The sequence below is a fragment of the Pocillopora damicornis genome, chromosome 11, assembly GCF_964200805.1.
Source record: "Pocillopora damicornis chromosome 11, jaPocDami1.2, whole genome shotgun sequence".
Classification (NCBI taxonomy): domain Eukaryota; kingdom Metazoa; phylum Cnidaria; class Anthozoa; order Scleractinia; family Pocilloporidae; genus Pocillopora; species Pocillopora damicornis.
The window spans coordinates 13,549,583-13,564,549 of NC_142680.1; the positions used below are offsets into that span (position 1 = coordinate 13,549,583).

Consider the following 14,967-nt stretch of genomic DNA (forward strand, 5'->3'; position numbering starts at 1 on the left):
ACCAATAACTTGCTAAGATAATCAGAAGAAGGTGTAACATGACTCAGAAGAAGGTAATTTACGAGGAATCATCAATTTACAAAAGAGTTGATTTTAGATATATGAAATTCATATATTTGCACTACGGTGAAGAGATGAAATTAAGAGATCCTCGCAGCTAAGAACACTACTGAAACGAGTAGTTGAAAAAAAAAACAGTTGGCTTGTTAGCTCAGTTGGTAGAGCACTGCTCCGGTATCGCAGAGGTTATGGGTTCAAATCCCGTACGGGCCTAAATTTTTCTTTTTTTTTTTCAGGCCTTTTTTTTCACTACTACTTAAGTAGTGTTCATTACTGCGAAGATCGCTTTCGTATTCACGTCTTTAACCGCAGTTCAAATATATGACTTCCATACATTCATTCAGGTCCTATTTTCAACTACTCGTTTCAGTAGTGTTCTTAGCTGCGAGGATCTCTTAATTTCATCTCTTCACCGCAGTACAAATATATGAATTTCATATATCTAAAATCATCATTCATCACCTGGATGGTTTATTTGGACCCAACACATTGACCAGCTCCCAGTTGGCTTGCGAGCTCAGTTGGTAGAGCGCTGCACCGGTATCGCAGAGGTCATGGGTTCAAATTCCGTACGGGCCTGAATTTTTTTCAGGTCCTATTTTCAACTACTCGTTTCAGTAGTGTTCTTAGCTGCGAGGAGCTCTTAATTTCATCAGAGTTGATTTTGTTCTAAGATATTCAACTCAGACCTTAGGGCACAGATATTTTTTTCTCCAGGATTGCAATGTGAATTCAAAGAGTACAAATTTGTTACCTTTGTTTGGCGCACATTTGATCCAAGCTTTAAACACAACCCTACAATCTGAAGAAGAAAGAAGAGGTTTATTTCGCCGAAAGGAATCAAATTGGATACACAAGATGAAAAAAAGACACGGCTCCTTTAAAGCGCAGGAATATGTGCAAGCTTTCGTTTGGTTATTTTTTTTTTTTTGCATGAGAGCATTTATTTCCTCAGAGGTTGAACTATATTTATCGCTGCGGATATAAATATCCCATCCTATTCCTTCATCAAAATTATGGGAGGTGAAGTAGTCTATTTCATGTGTTTCAAATATGCCCTTGACTATTTTCGCAGTGATAAAAATGGTTTTCAAATGAGAAACGTGTCTCACCGGGAGAATCCCGCTGTCCACTGCAAGATGGAGTAAGGTGCTACCTTCATTATCAACGTTGTAGAGGAGACCCTCTAAATTCATGTCTTTCTCCTTGACTGAAAATTAAAGCGAAACACCACAGTCAGGAAATGTTATGAAGCATTTTTTTTATGATTTATATGGTTCAAAATAAAGAAGGAGCAGGATACACAATAGAAAATTATAGTGGTACGACATCAAAGCACAAGTAATCATACCGGCCGCGTCAGTAGACATGCCAAGATACGGGGTCTCGACTTTCTTCTCCTGGGGGGGACCGGGGAGGGGAATACGCGTGGACAATGTTGTAGGTGAACATGCAAGGTACTGTAACAAGTATCTCGGTTTAACTGGTTAGTGGCGTCATTAAAGAGAACTAAAGAACCAAGAGTTTCTTCTTTGCCAGACATTCTTAACTCGAAAAGAACTATCCTTTATGTCACTGATGAGTTTACCGGTTAACTTATACTTTCCCACGGAAGCATGTTATAGTAACCAAGATACAGCATAAAATGAAATGAATTACCAATTCTAGCAAAATATTCAGACACAGCCTGTGCTCCCTTAGCTATTGCGAAACCGAAGGGAGTCATTTTGTCTTCAGCTGCTTGAGCGATGTCGCCTTCGTGCTCAACCTAAAAATAGAGAATTTTGTAAAAAGTGAGAAATGAATCTCTACAGTTTCGTGGAGTCAAATGCTGTTCGACTACCATCTTTTGAGCCAGAGTAACATTCTCGGAGAGAACAATTATCCACTTGCATCAATAGATTTATAGCTATGTTTGTGCATTATGTTACTGTTAACTGTATTATCGACGCTTAATTGCATAACGTCTCGATCGAATTATCCCTTACCAGCCATCTTACTGATAGTAAGAGCTTCCCTAACCAGTTATCCTGCTGGGCGTACATACAAAATCGGAGGCTTAGTCACTAATACCTTGTCATGTAATGTTTAATGTCTTTTCTCAAAAATTCCTAGATTAAACATGTAAGATTGAAATAAAACACACAGTTTCTTACCAATCGCTTGCAAATGTCGACGCAGTCCATTTGAGCAGCAATGTGAAGAGGTGTGTAAGACCCGAATCCTTTCGCATTAGTGTTGGTTTTACCGTCTTTTAACAATAGCTAGGGATATTAAGAATAGACGACATCATTGATAAGACTTAATAATGGAATGCGGTTCTCGCTACCATTAGGTGCACCTAACATGTACAGATGGACACCATCCCTTAATCTACTGATAAGGATTGATCAAGATCAATATAGTCTTATTAGGAAAGATCGAGAGTTTATTTTCTGCTCAAGAGGCAGCAATGAGGTCAACTATAGTTCTACCAAGTGAAAAGTAGGAAAGTATCATTATAACAAGAACAAACATTATATTTTCTCACCACAACAATTGCCTCGCTATCAACTCTGACAGCAGCGTGGAGAGGCGTGTCTCCCCGCTCATCAAGACACTTGACATCAGCTCCTGATTTCAACAGCAGGTCTACGATGTTGAAATGTTTCCCAAGAATGGCATTATGCAACGGGGTTTTGCCAACTGAATCCGGAGCATTTATGTCTAGGGGAAACAAATGCAAAGATACATCTTATAGTTACCTCAATCAATAAGTATATTGAAATGAATTAACTAAGTGAAAGGTGTAAAAAGATCATCAGTGCCAGCCCTGATTCAGCCTAAGAACGTGCCGACACGTACACACCCTACAAGTGTAAAATGATAATAAGTAAAATTGAATGAAAACCATCAGACTAATTTACATGCGCTGGAACTTGAATGCAATTTTCAAAAATACAACTAAAACGGACTTTTGTGCACGAGTGTTTCAAGAAAGCTAGAAAAGACTTAATGTGAGGAGTACGCGTACCCTGCGCGCATGTCACTTCCGGAGTCCAATCCTAATAAGGGACATTCATTTTAATTTTCAGAAAAGCTCCTTTGAAACGAGGATTTTTTTCCTCCCTTTTTTTTTACATTACTTGCAGTAATTACATTTACTTAATTTTCTAACACAACTAAAAATTTAAAATATTACGTTCTAAATCACCAATTCAAACAATGGCAGTCAGCTATGTTTGTGATTATATTAAAACAGATACGACAGAGAGTTATGTGATGATCCGTTTGAAAGTAGTTCGAAATGGGACTCTAAATATATACAGTACTGATTGTGAGCCATTTTTAATTCTTAGATATGAAGGAATATTTGCATAAATGGTCTAAATGATTTTTAGAGTTTTACTCCACACTCACCAACTCCTTTTCCAAGCAATTTTTGCACTTCTGCCTCGTTTCCAGACAAAGCTGCATGATGCAGTTTCTGTATTTTGTTACCTTTGCCTGCTTTCTGTCATAGGAAAAAATAAAGCACAAACATCAAGAACTAGTAAAGTATAGCACTTGAATAATAGAGGGCCAGCAAAGAATACAGGATACATAGCTCTTATTTACATATGGTAAACAAATGAGCCAATCAAATTTAGAAGGTGACGACACAGTCTTCCCGGTTAAAAGTCTCAACCTACCTGTAAGAGATATGGTAAGAGCAGTTAAACTGACAAGAGACAAGTCACATCTCACATCCTTACTTTTCTGTCACAATCAGAATACCAAGTAGCTCTTTGTGTTTGCTAGTTATACTTTAGTAATAATCAAACTTCATTCACTGCATTTTTATATTGCCAATATATTAAGATCTCGAAAAAACTTGCTAAAGCTGGCGATACTAAAGGTTTATCATAAGTAACCCCAAGAAATGACTTTGTTTAACCATCTATGATTTTCACGACATATCCTTGATATCCTTTCCTCTTAGGAAGTGTCAGGAGCCGGTAAGGCGTGAAACGACCGAGGGTTCTTTTATTGAATTTACCGGGTATCGGATGCAGCAGCCCAAGCAAAATGGCTGCACAGTCTTATTCATAGCTCATTATCTCATCATTAGCACTTTTTAGCTCATAAAGGTTCGTAAACAACTCGCACCACGCTCGGAGATTATCTCGCCTCCCGAAACCGCAAACCAATGGGACAACGGGACCTCCTGGCGTCAATAACGATGGATCAAGATTTCCCGGGAAAAGTGATCCTTGGCGGACACGTTTTTTCATCTCGATCGTTCTGTAGAGCGTTGAGGAGGACGACACAATAATGGGCAAAGTTGCCAACGCCATAGGAAAACCCCGTGGCAAAAATGGAAAAACCTCAAAATGTGCTGAGAAGCAAGAAAAAGAATCGACAGACGGCTTTCAAAATAACATTTCGAGGCAATTGTTAAAGTTCATGTGTCAAGGCTGGTACTTGCATAAGTAAAAGGAAACCTCATTTTTGCTCTATGTATGACAAATTTTGGTTTGACGCGACTTTGTTCGAAATCTTTCGTCTTAGGGCCTGTTTTTTTTTTTTTTTTCCTCTTTTTATACCAAGGTCTTTCTTCTGCTTTTGTTTTTCCATGAGCAAAAATTTTTCCATAAGCAAAGAGCTTCCACGTCTGAATTTTGTCAATTGCGCGATGTAAACAAAATATGCAAATAACATGACCAAGGAGCCCTGAAGATGACCGCTTGCCGCGAAAATTCCCCCATCTCAGTTACGAGATTGTGACACCTTCCTAATTTATTATCTTTTAAACGGTTGTGAATATATGAAAGTCATATATTTGAACTGTGGTTAAAGACGTGAATATGAAAGCGATCTTCACAGTAATGAACATTACTTAAGTAGTAGTGAAAAGAAGGCCTGTACGGGATTTGAACCCATGACCTCTGCGATACCGGGAAGTAACCTTGATTCCTAAGTTTTGGAGTGTTTACACTGTTTACACTGTTTACACTGTTCAAGTTGAATATTATTCACACCATGTTTCGCACTCAATCCACTTAATTGGCAGCATTGATTGAAAAAATGACTTTTGGTTAGAAAATTAAGTTAATTTGCTTGCTAACTTTAATCTCAGACCAAATATTATGGATTAAGCTCATGCGAAAACGTTCGGTAATGGGACTTTGAAAAGTTGCTTACAATGCTCGAGGCAAGAAGGACTCCTATGAAGCATGTGTTAATTGACATTTTGTCTAAAATTTCGTACCTCCTTTCGGATACAAATACCCTTATTTGCAGCGAACAAAAGTATAATCGGCCTCTAATTCTTTAGCCCGAATCATGCGTAATCATAATGATTACCGGTTTGTAGCTACGCTGTTACCTAAATACGTAGTACCGTCAAAAGACTCCTAAAGGTAGATTTTCAAAAATAAGTACAAATCTCACCAGCTTTCTATAAGATGAATAGTCCATATGAGTATTGGTTATGTATCGCACAACTGGAGGGCCAATACGTGCACACTCGCCGTATTCTGACGTATCTTGTACAGTTTGTTGCGCTGCTGTACCCGTAAATTTAAGCGACTACATGCAAACAATGTACTTCAGATGCAAAAGCACAGGTTGTGCCACAAATAAACTCGTTCGAGAGTTAGTTTCTCATTAAAAGTTATGAAATTTTGATATCGTACGTCAGTAATAATTACGCTCGGTTTGATTAAAGTTCCAGTGGCCTAATCTGTTAAGCTTTCTGTTTTGAATGGCTAAAATATAGTATCAAACCTCAAGGCTTCTTCACAGCGATGTTTATCTAAGAGTTGTGCGAAACTTCGAGAAATATCACACAGTTTTGTAAATCCAGATTTTTAAATTGACAGTAAGTTTCAGTCAAATCGCTGGATACACTTCCAGGAAGGAAGGGAGCGACTTACCGATGCAAGTATGTAAGTAAATATCACCTTAGTCTTTCTAAACACATCAAAACATCGCTAAACAATGGACATCACACGAAAAACTCATGTACTTTCTCACTCCAAAGCTTGAGTAAGGTAAGATGTCTTACCTGGTGATGTTTTGCCCGAATGGCATTTTTTGGCGTCCCTGTTTGTTTGGTTGAGTTACCGTTAGTATCGGCGTGGTTTTCATCAGCCTCTGAAACATCAGAATGCGCACTTATTTGACTGAACTTCCTTAAGCTGATGTTTGATCGCTGTATCTCCGGGCTGCCTGGCGGATTTGAATTTAAAGGGATATCTCTCTCTTTATATCGGTCTGATTTGGACAAAGATCCTAAAGATGACTGTAGGTAGGACGTTGGCCGTTTTTTAAGAACTTGTTTTTGGTACATACTTCCAGGAGACGCAGCCATTGTAGAACTATTACGACCTGCTTCGCTCGACCACCAAGAAAAGACTGATTTTGTAACCACGTTTCTTTGGGAACAAAGTTATTTCTTTCATTTTGCGGATGCTCCGAAAGTTTGTTTGCACCTAACTCAGAACATGCTTAACAATCAATTTATTGACATGTGTCCCACCACCGAACAAACTTAAAGCTACTTCACCAACGGTGACGTGGGTATGTTTACAATAGTTTATTGATATGCAAATCGATTCTAATGTAATATATTTGGAGAGGCAACAATTAGCATTTCTACTTAAATAGCATCACAAATAACTGTATATATTCGGAATACCAGATGAAGGCCTGATAGAGATTGAGATTCTCATATCTTAGGTATTTACGTTCTCAGGATATCCCTGAGGAACGTTCTTTAGTAAAAGTCCAGTCATCTTCGTGACTCTAAACTAACGATGATGTAAGCGTCAAGCAGACAATGAAAAAATTCACTTGCGTAATGAGACATTCAAATATCGAAACACATGACGCTTCTTCAGTTTTGATGACATATATTTCTTTTCCATTTATTGCCATTCAGTTTGTTCGGTTGGCCTCTTTGTTTGACAATTTATAAGTTTTTTGGTGACTTTGTAAGCCAGGGAAGTGACGTTTTACTTTTGTTTTCACATATATCGATTACAACCGTAGGTGAAATAAAATCAGTTATGCAAAGGTGATCATGATCCCACCCCACTGCTTTCTTCAGTTATATACTCCACATGCTTGAAATCTTTCAAAATACAGTCAAACCTTCCAAACAAGGAGGGTAAAGGAACAGAGCAAATTGCCCGTATTGGAGGGGTGTCTGTTTTGCTGATAGGTCACGACTATGACGTCACTTATACGATTCCACAGACAGTTTTCAAATGTATAGTAACAAAAACAGGCGCACATTTTGATTTATTAGGACGCTGTCTCACAGAAGAACAAAACCAGAGCTACAAAGCAATGGTATACCAAGAAAATTATCACTTTTCCTTAATTCTTAGAATAGTCTTTCGACAACATGTAGTAGCAAACTGTAACGAGTAGTTTTTTTAAAATCTGGATGCATATCTTAAAAATTGCAAGCCTTCAAATAGTCTGTGGCATTCCTTTGTAAACCTTTCGTGAATCGGTTTTTCAAAGAAATGAATGACATCAAGTTTGATACTATTATTATTATTATTTTCATATCAGAAAAAAATATATATTATAATTTTGTCGGAGCACCCGGCGGAAACTCTCTTTACTGATAGAGAGGTGTCTGCACTAAAGACACACATTATAAATCAGAGAAGATTCCTTATAATTGGGGGATTAGCTCAAATGGTAGAGCGCCCGCTTAGCATGCGGGAGGTACCGGGATCGATGCCCGGATCCTCCAGATTTTTGCTCTTGAGTTTAAAATAGTTTTCATTTCTTTTTTACCATTGATTTTAAAAAAATCAAAAAATAAATAAAAAATAAATAAAAAGACTGTGAGCGGAGTACGTGAAGAATGAAATTTTCTCTGCGTTTCACAGATGAACTTACATTAGATTTTCCAAAACGAACGGATGTTTTGGATTTCACAGTCCACTCAAACTTGCATCACGAGTGAAACCTTTTGCCGCCTATATCCCATGGTAACGGCTCATGAGCAGTATGCTATGCAAGGAAAATGATCGTGAACACAATATCAATTAATGTATGGCTCTTTTGCCGCGCGCTCAACAGTTCGGCGCACAACAGTATACAAAAACCTTTGGAAATTATCGTTTTGGTAAATGAGATTTATGAAACGTCAAATCGAATTTTGCTCTTAAATTCAACGCGTAATACAGAATTAACGAAATTTTTATTAATGTCCTACCGTGTATTCAGGTGGCCTTCCAGTGTTAATTACGCAAATTCAGCTTAGACCTGACAGCTTTGAAATAAGATACTTTTCTTATCCCTCAGAATTCACCTCAGAGAGAGCCAGATATTACAGTTTTTTGTGTTGCTACTTTGGATTTTGGGGCAGAATGGATAGATTCCTGCATGAGAGTTTTAAAAAAAAGTTTCCTCCCAAATTATGGCTTTGAATAAATTTCTCTCTTGTTTAAAGAGGGGCCGACATCGTTACCAAACATTTGTTACAAAAACTCATCTGTCATACTACCAAGACACGAGTTGCTGTTTTATGAGAAAATCAACCTGGTCTATATTTAATTTATTTGTCCTGAAATGATACTCTTCGTATACGAAAATGGTAAAGCAAGAAAAATACAATTCTCTCAGACACTAAGACTTAACCGGCGATTATTATGATAGCAGAATGATTGTTTATCAGTTTACTCACTTTTATTAAACTTTGCTGCCAAGCGTCGCTCCTCTATATCCTTCGTTCTATTCAAATCTGTTATCGGATATGTTTTACTCATAGCGTAGCTCATACGGAAAAAAATCCATACATTGACATAGAGAAGTTTTATGGGAAGAACCTAGCTTGAAGTATCAACATTTCAATCTGTCCACAATTTAACACAGCTAATTGAATAACAAGAGTCATTATACGCGACAGATAAGCTCCGGGGCTTGAAATTTCTGTAAAACGTAAGTACAGAATTTGTAAAGTTAAGTTTTTTTTTCTACCTCACATCGCCATCTTTTTGTTTGTTTGTTCAGAAATAGAAATAAAGCTTTCCTTTAGAATGCATTAGAGCGGTTTAGACTGGACTCTTGATACAGCCGCAACAAATGAGTGCATCTACTCTTGGAAACATACCTGGGTTTGTAAAAAAGAATTCATTCTCTCACAATTTTCTTCTCAAAATATTTGGTATCCGTTGCCAGTGATTTGGTCTTTGCGCGATGGGCGAACAATCAACTTGTCCGTAAAAGGTGAGGCCGCGAGAGGAATGGTAAGGACTCGATGAAGTCTCTGAAACTTTTTTGTTATTCTTGTTGTCACTAGCAACAAATGACACTCTTCCACTATTATGGACCTGTCTCTTTTAAAATTTTTTGTTTCAATTTTACCCAAAGGCCATTGATTTCCAAACAGTTGGGTATTTTGAATAGAAAGACTTGAAATCGGTTTTGGTTTAATTTGTAATGACACTTTTGAAAAAATATGACAACTACAGAGTAAAGAATGAAATCGTTTTGAAAGAATCCGTCACTTTGCACTGCGGGTTTTAAAATGCTTGCGACCCCGCGTGCGAGCCCAAAACCTCACCATTAGCAGGTACGTGCAGAGCTGTTCTGAAAATTAGCATTTGAACTCTCCTCCAAAATATTTCGCCCTAAAGCTTTTGCTTAACAAACGGGATCGCAAAATACAAAGGCAAAGGAAACGGCTCTGCTGGGCTGTGGGAGGCTCTTTGTTTCGCTATACTACCTCGCCTGGCATTTGAGAAGGAAGGAGATAAAAGTGAGAAGAAGACTGCTACATTTGGAAACCAACATTGTTTCGTCAATATAATGAATTATTAACTTGATTTTCCTGATTGATTTTGATTGACACTAGCTTATGTAATTAAGCCACGTGAATAGTTCAGTTTTCAGTTCAGATACTTAAGATTCGAAGATACGTACAAGTTCTGCTAACCTGTCTTGCTGACCCGTGTTCTGTTATACCCTGACCTGTTTCATCTGTTGCTGACCTGTACGTAGCTATACACCGTGAAACAATCCTACTAGACATCGTCATAGAAGTAAGTTCTCAGTGCTGTAATTCTATCTAATAGTTTTACTCGTGTGTTTATGAATCGATGGATCCTGTTCAATTTCTCAAATGTATCTCGTTCTTTTCTTTAGATCGAATAATAATATATTGGAATAGATTATACGATTTGCGTAGCCTAGTTGGATTGCCTGTTTGGTTTTGTTGGACCAAACATTTTTATAAAAGTTCGGTGTTACATCAACCACTAATCGCATTTTTGTGCGCAATTATTATGAACAAAATAATTGTTGTTGTGACACCCACACGCTCGTCCATCATTTCCCACTTTGAGATCGTAGAGAGATCGTAGAGAGATCGTAGAGGAAGTCCAAATAAGACAGAGGATGTCAGTGGCACAGGTAATGCATGCGACTGTGTCACTGATTTGTTGTTTTATTTAAAGAAAAAGAACAGGAGATTAAACTTTCCCTCAGGGGGCCACATGAATTTGCATTTTCTTTCTTTACATTGCTCGTTAGTGGGTCCTTTTTTCAATTTTAAGCGCTAGACTGTCGAGTTTATTGAAGCGTGCATTTCACGGGAGCAGCATACTGTGTAAAGTTGTTATGGCTTGTGAATTTGAATGAAATTGCTAAGAATGTGCTAATGATCAAAATACAGTCAAGAAAAAACAACTTATATCGACTTTTTTTGATTTCCAATGTTATATGTACATTTGATTTTACCTGATCATCGACTTTATCGATATCCTATTACAAAGTCTTCATCTCTTTTTCGCAAACGTTTGCCTTGCATTTTCATGTGTGACAGCCTGCGTAGCGTTTGGCTCTTTGCATAGTTATACGAAGGACAGCCCCCATACACTTCATCGAAAGTGTTTCTATATCTCGCAGAAGTTCCAAGAAACACTTTGGATACTTTTGATCTTATTACTCTTATGTCAGGCGGTATTCTAAATCCATCTTCTACACTTGAAAACATATTCACTAATTGAGTTGAGAATTAACAATTACTTTGGAGCTTTTCAAACTCTTATCAAACTTTCTACAACTAAATTTTCTTAAAAAACCGAAATTTATCACCAGTTTTTTTTTTAACTATAGATACTTTAGTTTAATTTAAAGGTGTTTTTACTGCCCTGTTGTATGTAAATTTTAAAGTAGCCTGAAAAGACGACAACTTTTAGCGCAGCTCGCCATTTGATGGCCTTGATATTGAGAAACTGACATTAACAGGTGTAGAATGAAGTGTTTTCATGCATACAGGCATTTCTGAAATTAACCAACACAGGCTTACCAGTTTTCCAATCAAGCTAGCAGGCTCTTTCCAGATGCCGTTTGAATCTGGTGCTGACTTTATTAGGGCTTCATCCATTTCTCCAGCGTCGCACAGATTTCAGAGCGCTCAGAAATATAACCTTCCCCTGTTGACTATATCAGTGTGCTAGGCTGCTGGCCTGAGAAAATGCGTCAACAAAGTTGCAATAGTTCCTAGTTTTGAATGCGGAGGTGGAGAAGATAATGTTTTCCCAAAATATTTCCGGCAATTAATAATGAGTGCTATTTTAAGAGGTGCCCACAGCCCTCTTAATGCTGTATAATGATCGGTTTGATTTGAAAATTCCTGTTGCCAATCAATCATCTGAAAGGTTAGGTCACAGCGTTCCTGATTCAAGAGCCAGCTGTCACGAGTTGTCTTGGCTGAAGTTTTGAGATTTATCTTTTCGAGAGAGCTAACTAACTTTCCAATTAGTCTCATAAATCATGAACTGCTTTTAATTTATATTCACCGTAGGTTTAGAATTTGATTTGTTTATGGATGCTATTGTGTTTCCCTAATTTTCTTCGTCAGAAACAAAGGATGTCAATGACACCCGTAAAGCAGGCGAGTGCGTCACTGATGTATTGTTTTATGAAGGAAAAAATAGGACAGATTGCAAAAATGCGGACAAATGCACCTTTGACCGAACGCACCATACGGACTACATACGTGGTTTTGGTATTATACGATAATGGCTCCATTTTTTTATTATTGGGCGCCGCAATGTCTGGTTCAGTGATAGAGGTAATTTTCTCGTAGCATGATACTTGAAGGAAAGGTTTTGTAGCTTGACCTTGTCTATTGGTTCTCAACTCCGATTGCTCTTTTTCTTTTTGAGAAATTGAATGAAATTGATTAGAGTGATACTGATAATCGAAATAAAATGGAATAACATCAATTTCTATCGACTTTTATCTGTTTGCAATATGGACCAATGCACTGTTTACTTTCTATTGACTTTTCAAAGATCATCTATTTTGTCCATATCCTATAACAAAGTCGTATCTATTTTTAGCTAATGTTGCCTTGCGCTCTTATGATGTGCGACAGTTTGCACAGTGTTTGGCTCTTTGTATAGGAAATCGTATGAACGCGAGTGCATTTCGTGATTTATGGGCACGATTGATGTTTTGAAAGTTCTCAAAATTGCACGAGCCGTAGGTCATGTGGTGTTGTGAACCATCTGCATTAATTTTCCACGGCTCACGACATCGTAATAAACAAATCATGACAAACACGAATACAGTATATTTCCAACTAATTCTTATCTTCACATCCTTTGAAAGGATCACAGTTTGTTGCTGGGAAACCAAGCTGATCCGTTTTTAATGGCTCTTAAATTACAAAAGAAACAAGGTATTTCAATATCACAGTCTTCCAATTAAAGTTGAAGGCAAATTGCTTTTGAATGCTCTTCAAACCAGGTAATATCCCGAAATTATTCACTCCCGGAGTCTGGAATCAGCGATTATATTTGGAACTTTTCAAATTCTTCTCAAACTTGCTACAACTAAACTTTCCCAAAAAACCGAAAACAACCACCGGTTTTCCTTATAGATATCTTCTGTATGTCGATTTTAAACTAGCCTGAAGAAATGACATTTTTGAGAGCAGCTCGCCACTTGATGGCCTTGATATTGAGAACTGACATTAACAGGTATGGAATAAGGTGCACACAGGCATTTCTGATATTAACTAACACAGGCTTACCAGTTTTCCAATCAAGCTAGCAGGCTCTTTCCAGTTGCCGTTTGAATCTGGTGCTGACTCTATTAGGGCTAATTCCATTTCACGAGCGTCGCACAAATTTCAGAGCACTCAGAAATATAACCTTTCCCTGTTGAGTATGTTAGTGTGCTAAGGAGCCACGTACACTCTTAAAATAAAATGAGTTAAACGGCTGCTGGCTCGAGAAAATGTGTCAACAAAGTTGCGATGGTTCTTAGTTTTGAATTGCGGAGGCGGAGAAGATGGTGTGGTCCAAACTCCCTCGCATACCGTACTGAAGAGTGTTTTGCCTAGAGCCGCCTACATACATTTTTTATATTCTGCATAATGATCAGTTGGATTACACAGTTGCTGATTGGCACCAAAACAGCTTCGGTAAAAAGCTAGAAAATATAAAGAACGCATGATAGTCGCAACAGTCCCGATTCGGAGGCAAACTGACGCAAATATAAGTTAAGAGTTTCCTTTGGCTGAAGTCTTAACAATGATTTAGCTTTTCCAGACAGCTTACTAGCTTTCGAATGAGTCTTTCTTGAATTATGAATTTACATACATAACCTATTTTTAAGATTCAGCCGCGGGAAAGTTGCTGTTAAGACTTAAAGATTGAACCATACGTTCCGGAAATTTGATAAACTCCTTTCCTAAATAAATACAGAACCCTTATAGTTCTTATATTTATTATTTCTTAAATATTCATCCCCACTGTTTGCGGAAACACATCGCTCTGACTCAAAAAGAGGGGCAAAATTGAACAAGTTGCTGCGTGATTCGATGATTTCAATGTTTCCAGGAATAACAGGAAGGCCTTCTCAAATGAAAAAGAAGGCGACAGAAACGAAAACACCGGGGGAAAGATCTTAGTATTTTCTGTTTAATATTTTCCGCGAGACTTCCCAAACCTCCGCGGTCCTTTTTCGCTGCTGTGGCGCCCCGCTAACTAACTGCTTTTCGCCTAATTTAACTTTCAACCAGAGCCCAGAGCGAAGGCTGAAACACATCGACACGGTGTTGGTTCATCGTAACCCAGGAAATCATGAGTATTACCTTTGTTTAGCATGCTAAGCTTTCGGATAGTTCAATGTAATCGTTAGGAAAGTCAGTTCTTACTCTAAGGGCGGAAAATAATTAAATGCATCTATCGGTCTATTAACGCTCTTGCCTTTGAAAATGACTTGACTTTTATTAAAGGGGAGGTAAATCAATAGTATTGGTCAATCTCATGCGGTTTAATTAAAGGCCGACCAAAATTAACGAAACTCTGAACTCAATCAGCAAAGAGGATATCATATTTCTCAATCTAAGGAAAAGGAAGTACATATTGAACGTCTGTGATGTGAGCAGCAGAAAGCTCACTGGAGTAACACCGTTTCAGTTTTGCTCGAAGAAATTCTATTTTGAGCCTTTATTTTCCTACTTATCGTGTTGTGCACCACTTCCCACCCCTAAATTCCAATACTAGCTTAGAATTGTACAAGAATGACCACTACTTTCCTTATTCATGTAAGCATAACTTGAATTGATAATATAAATTTGTTCTGTTGCCTTACGGCAAAGTCACTAGATGTAGATCGCGACGTTTCGACTGCTTACTGTAAGTCTTCTTCAGGCGATGGGGTCAACTGGTTCCGGCTTGAATTGGTCGAAAATATTTGATATTGTAATAAGATAAGGATAGAAGAAAGCAACAATTCGCCAACTTAAGTTACAATATTTATTATCGTACACGTGTAGCAATATTTGCTATCGTACACCTGTAGCTACGCTGCAGAGTCGTTAGCGACAACGACCATGCATATAAATTTGCTGGTAGACATTGTTACTTTATATTTCTATCTCCTGTCTCGGAATTTCGCCTT

At 37.8% G+C, this 14,967-nt stretch overlaps 1 protein-coding gene and 1 non-coding gene across 6 annotated transcripts in view; one reads left to right on the forward strand and one right to left on the reverse strand.

The window, feature by feature from the left end:
• The window catches only part of LOC113679989 (transient receptor potential cation channel subfamily A member 1), a 31,389-nt gene that overhangs the window by 15,837 nt on the left and 585 nt on the right, over positions 1–14,967 (reverse strand). Inside the window, exons 1-8 of one of the 5 annotated variants that reach the window (XM_089187885.1) lie at positions 13,091–13,389; positions 11,357–12,714; positions 3,460–3,553; positions 2,591–2,766; positions 2,217–2,324; positions 1,720–1,828; positions 1,173–1,270; positions 815–862 (exon numbers count right to left, since the gene is read on the reverse strand). In XM_089187885.1, the coding sequence (XP_089044011.1) occupies positions 815–862; positions 1,173–1,270; positions 1,720–1,828; positions 2,217–2,324; positions 2,591–2,766; positions 3,460–3,553; positions 11,357–11,434 (711 nt within the window). In that variant the 5' untranslated portion in view covers positions 11,435–12,714; positions 13,091–13,389. Of the gene's footprint in view, positions 1–814; positions 863–1,172; positions 1,271–1,719; positions 1,829–2,216; positions 2,325–2,590; positions 2,767–3,459; positions 3,554–5,472; positions 5,681–6,088; positions 7,463–11,356; positions 12,715–13,090; positions 13,824–14,967 lie in introns of those variants that run through there. The other 4 variants (XM_089187886.1, XM_089187883.1, XM_089187887.1 and 1 more) reach the window with 4 other exon arrangements.
• Positions 7,720–7,792, forward strand: Trnaa-agc (transfer RNA alanine (anticodon AGC)). The gene has a single exon. It is a non-coding gene; the product is annotated as a tRNA-Ala (tRNA).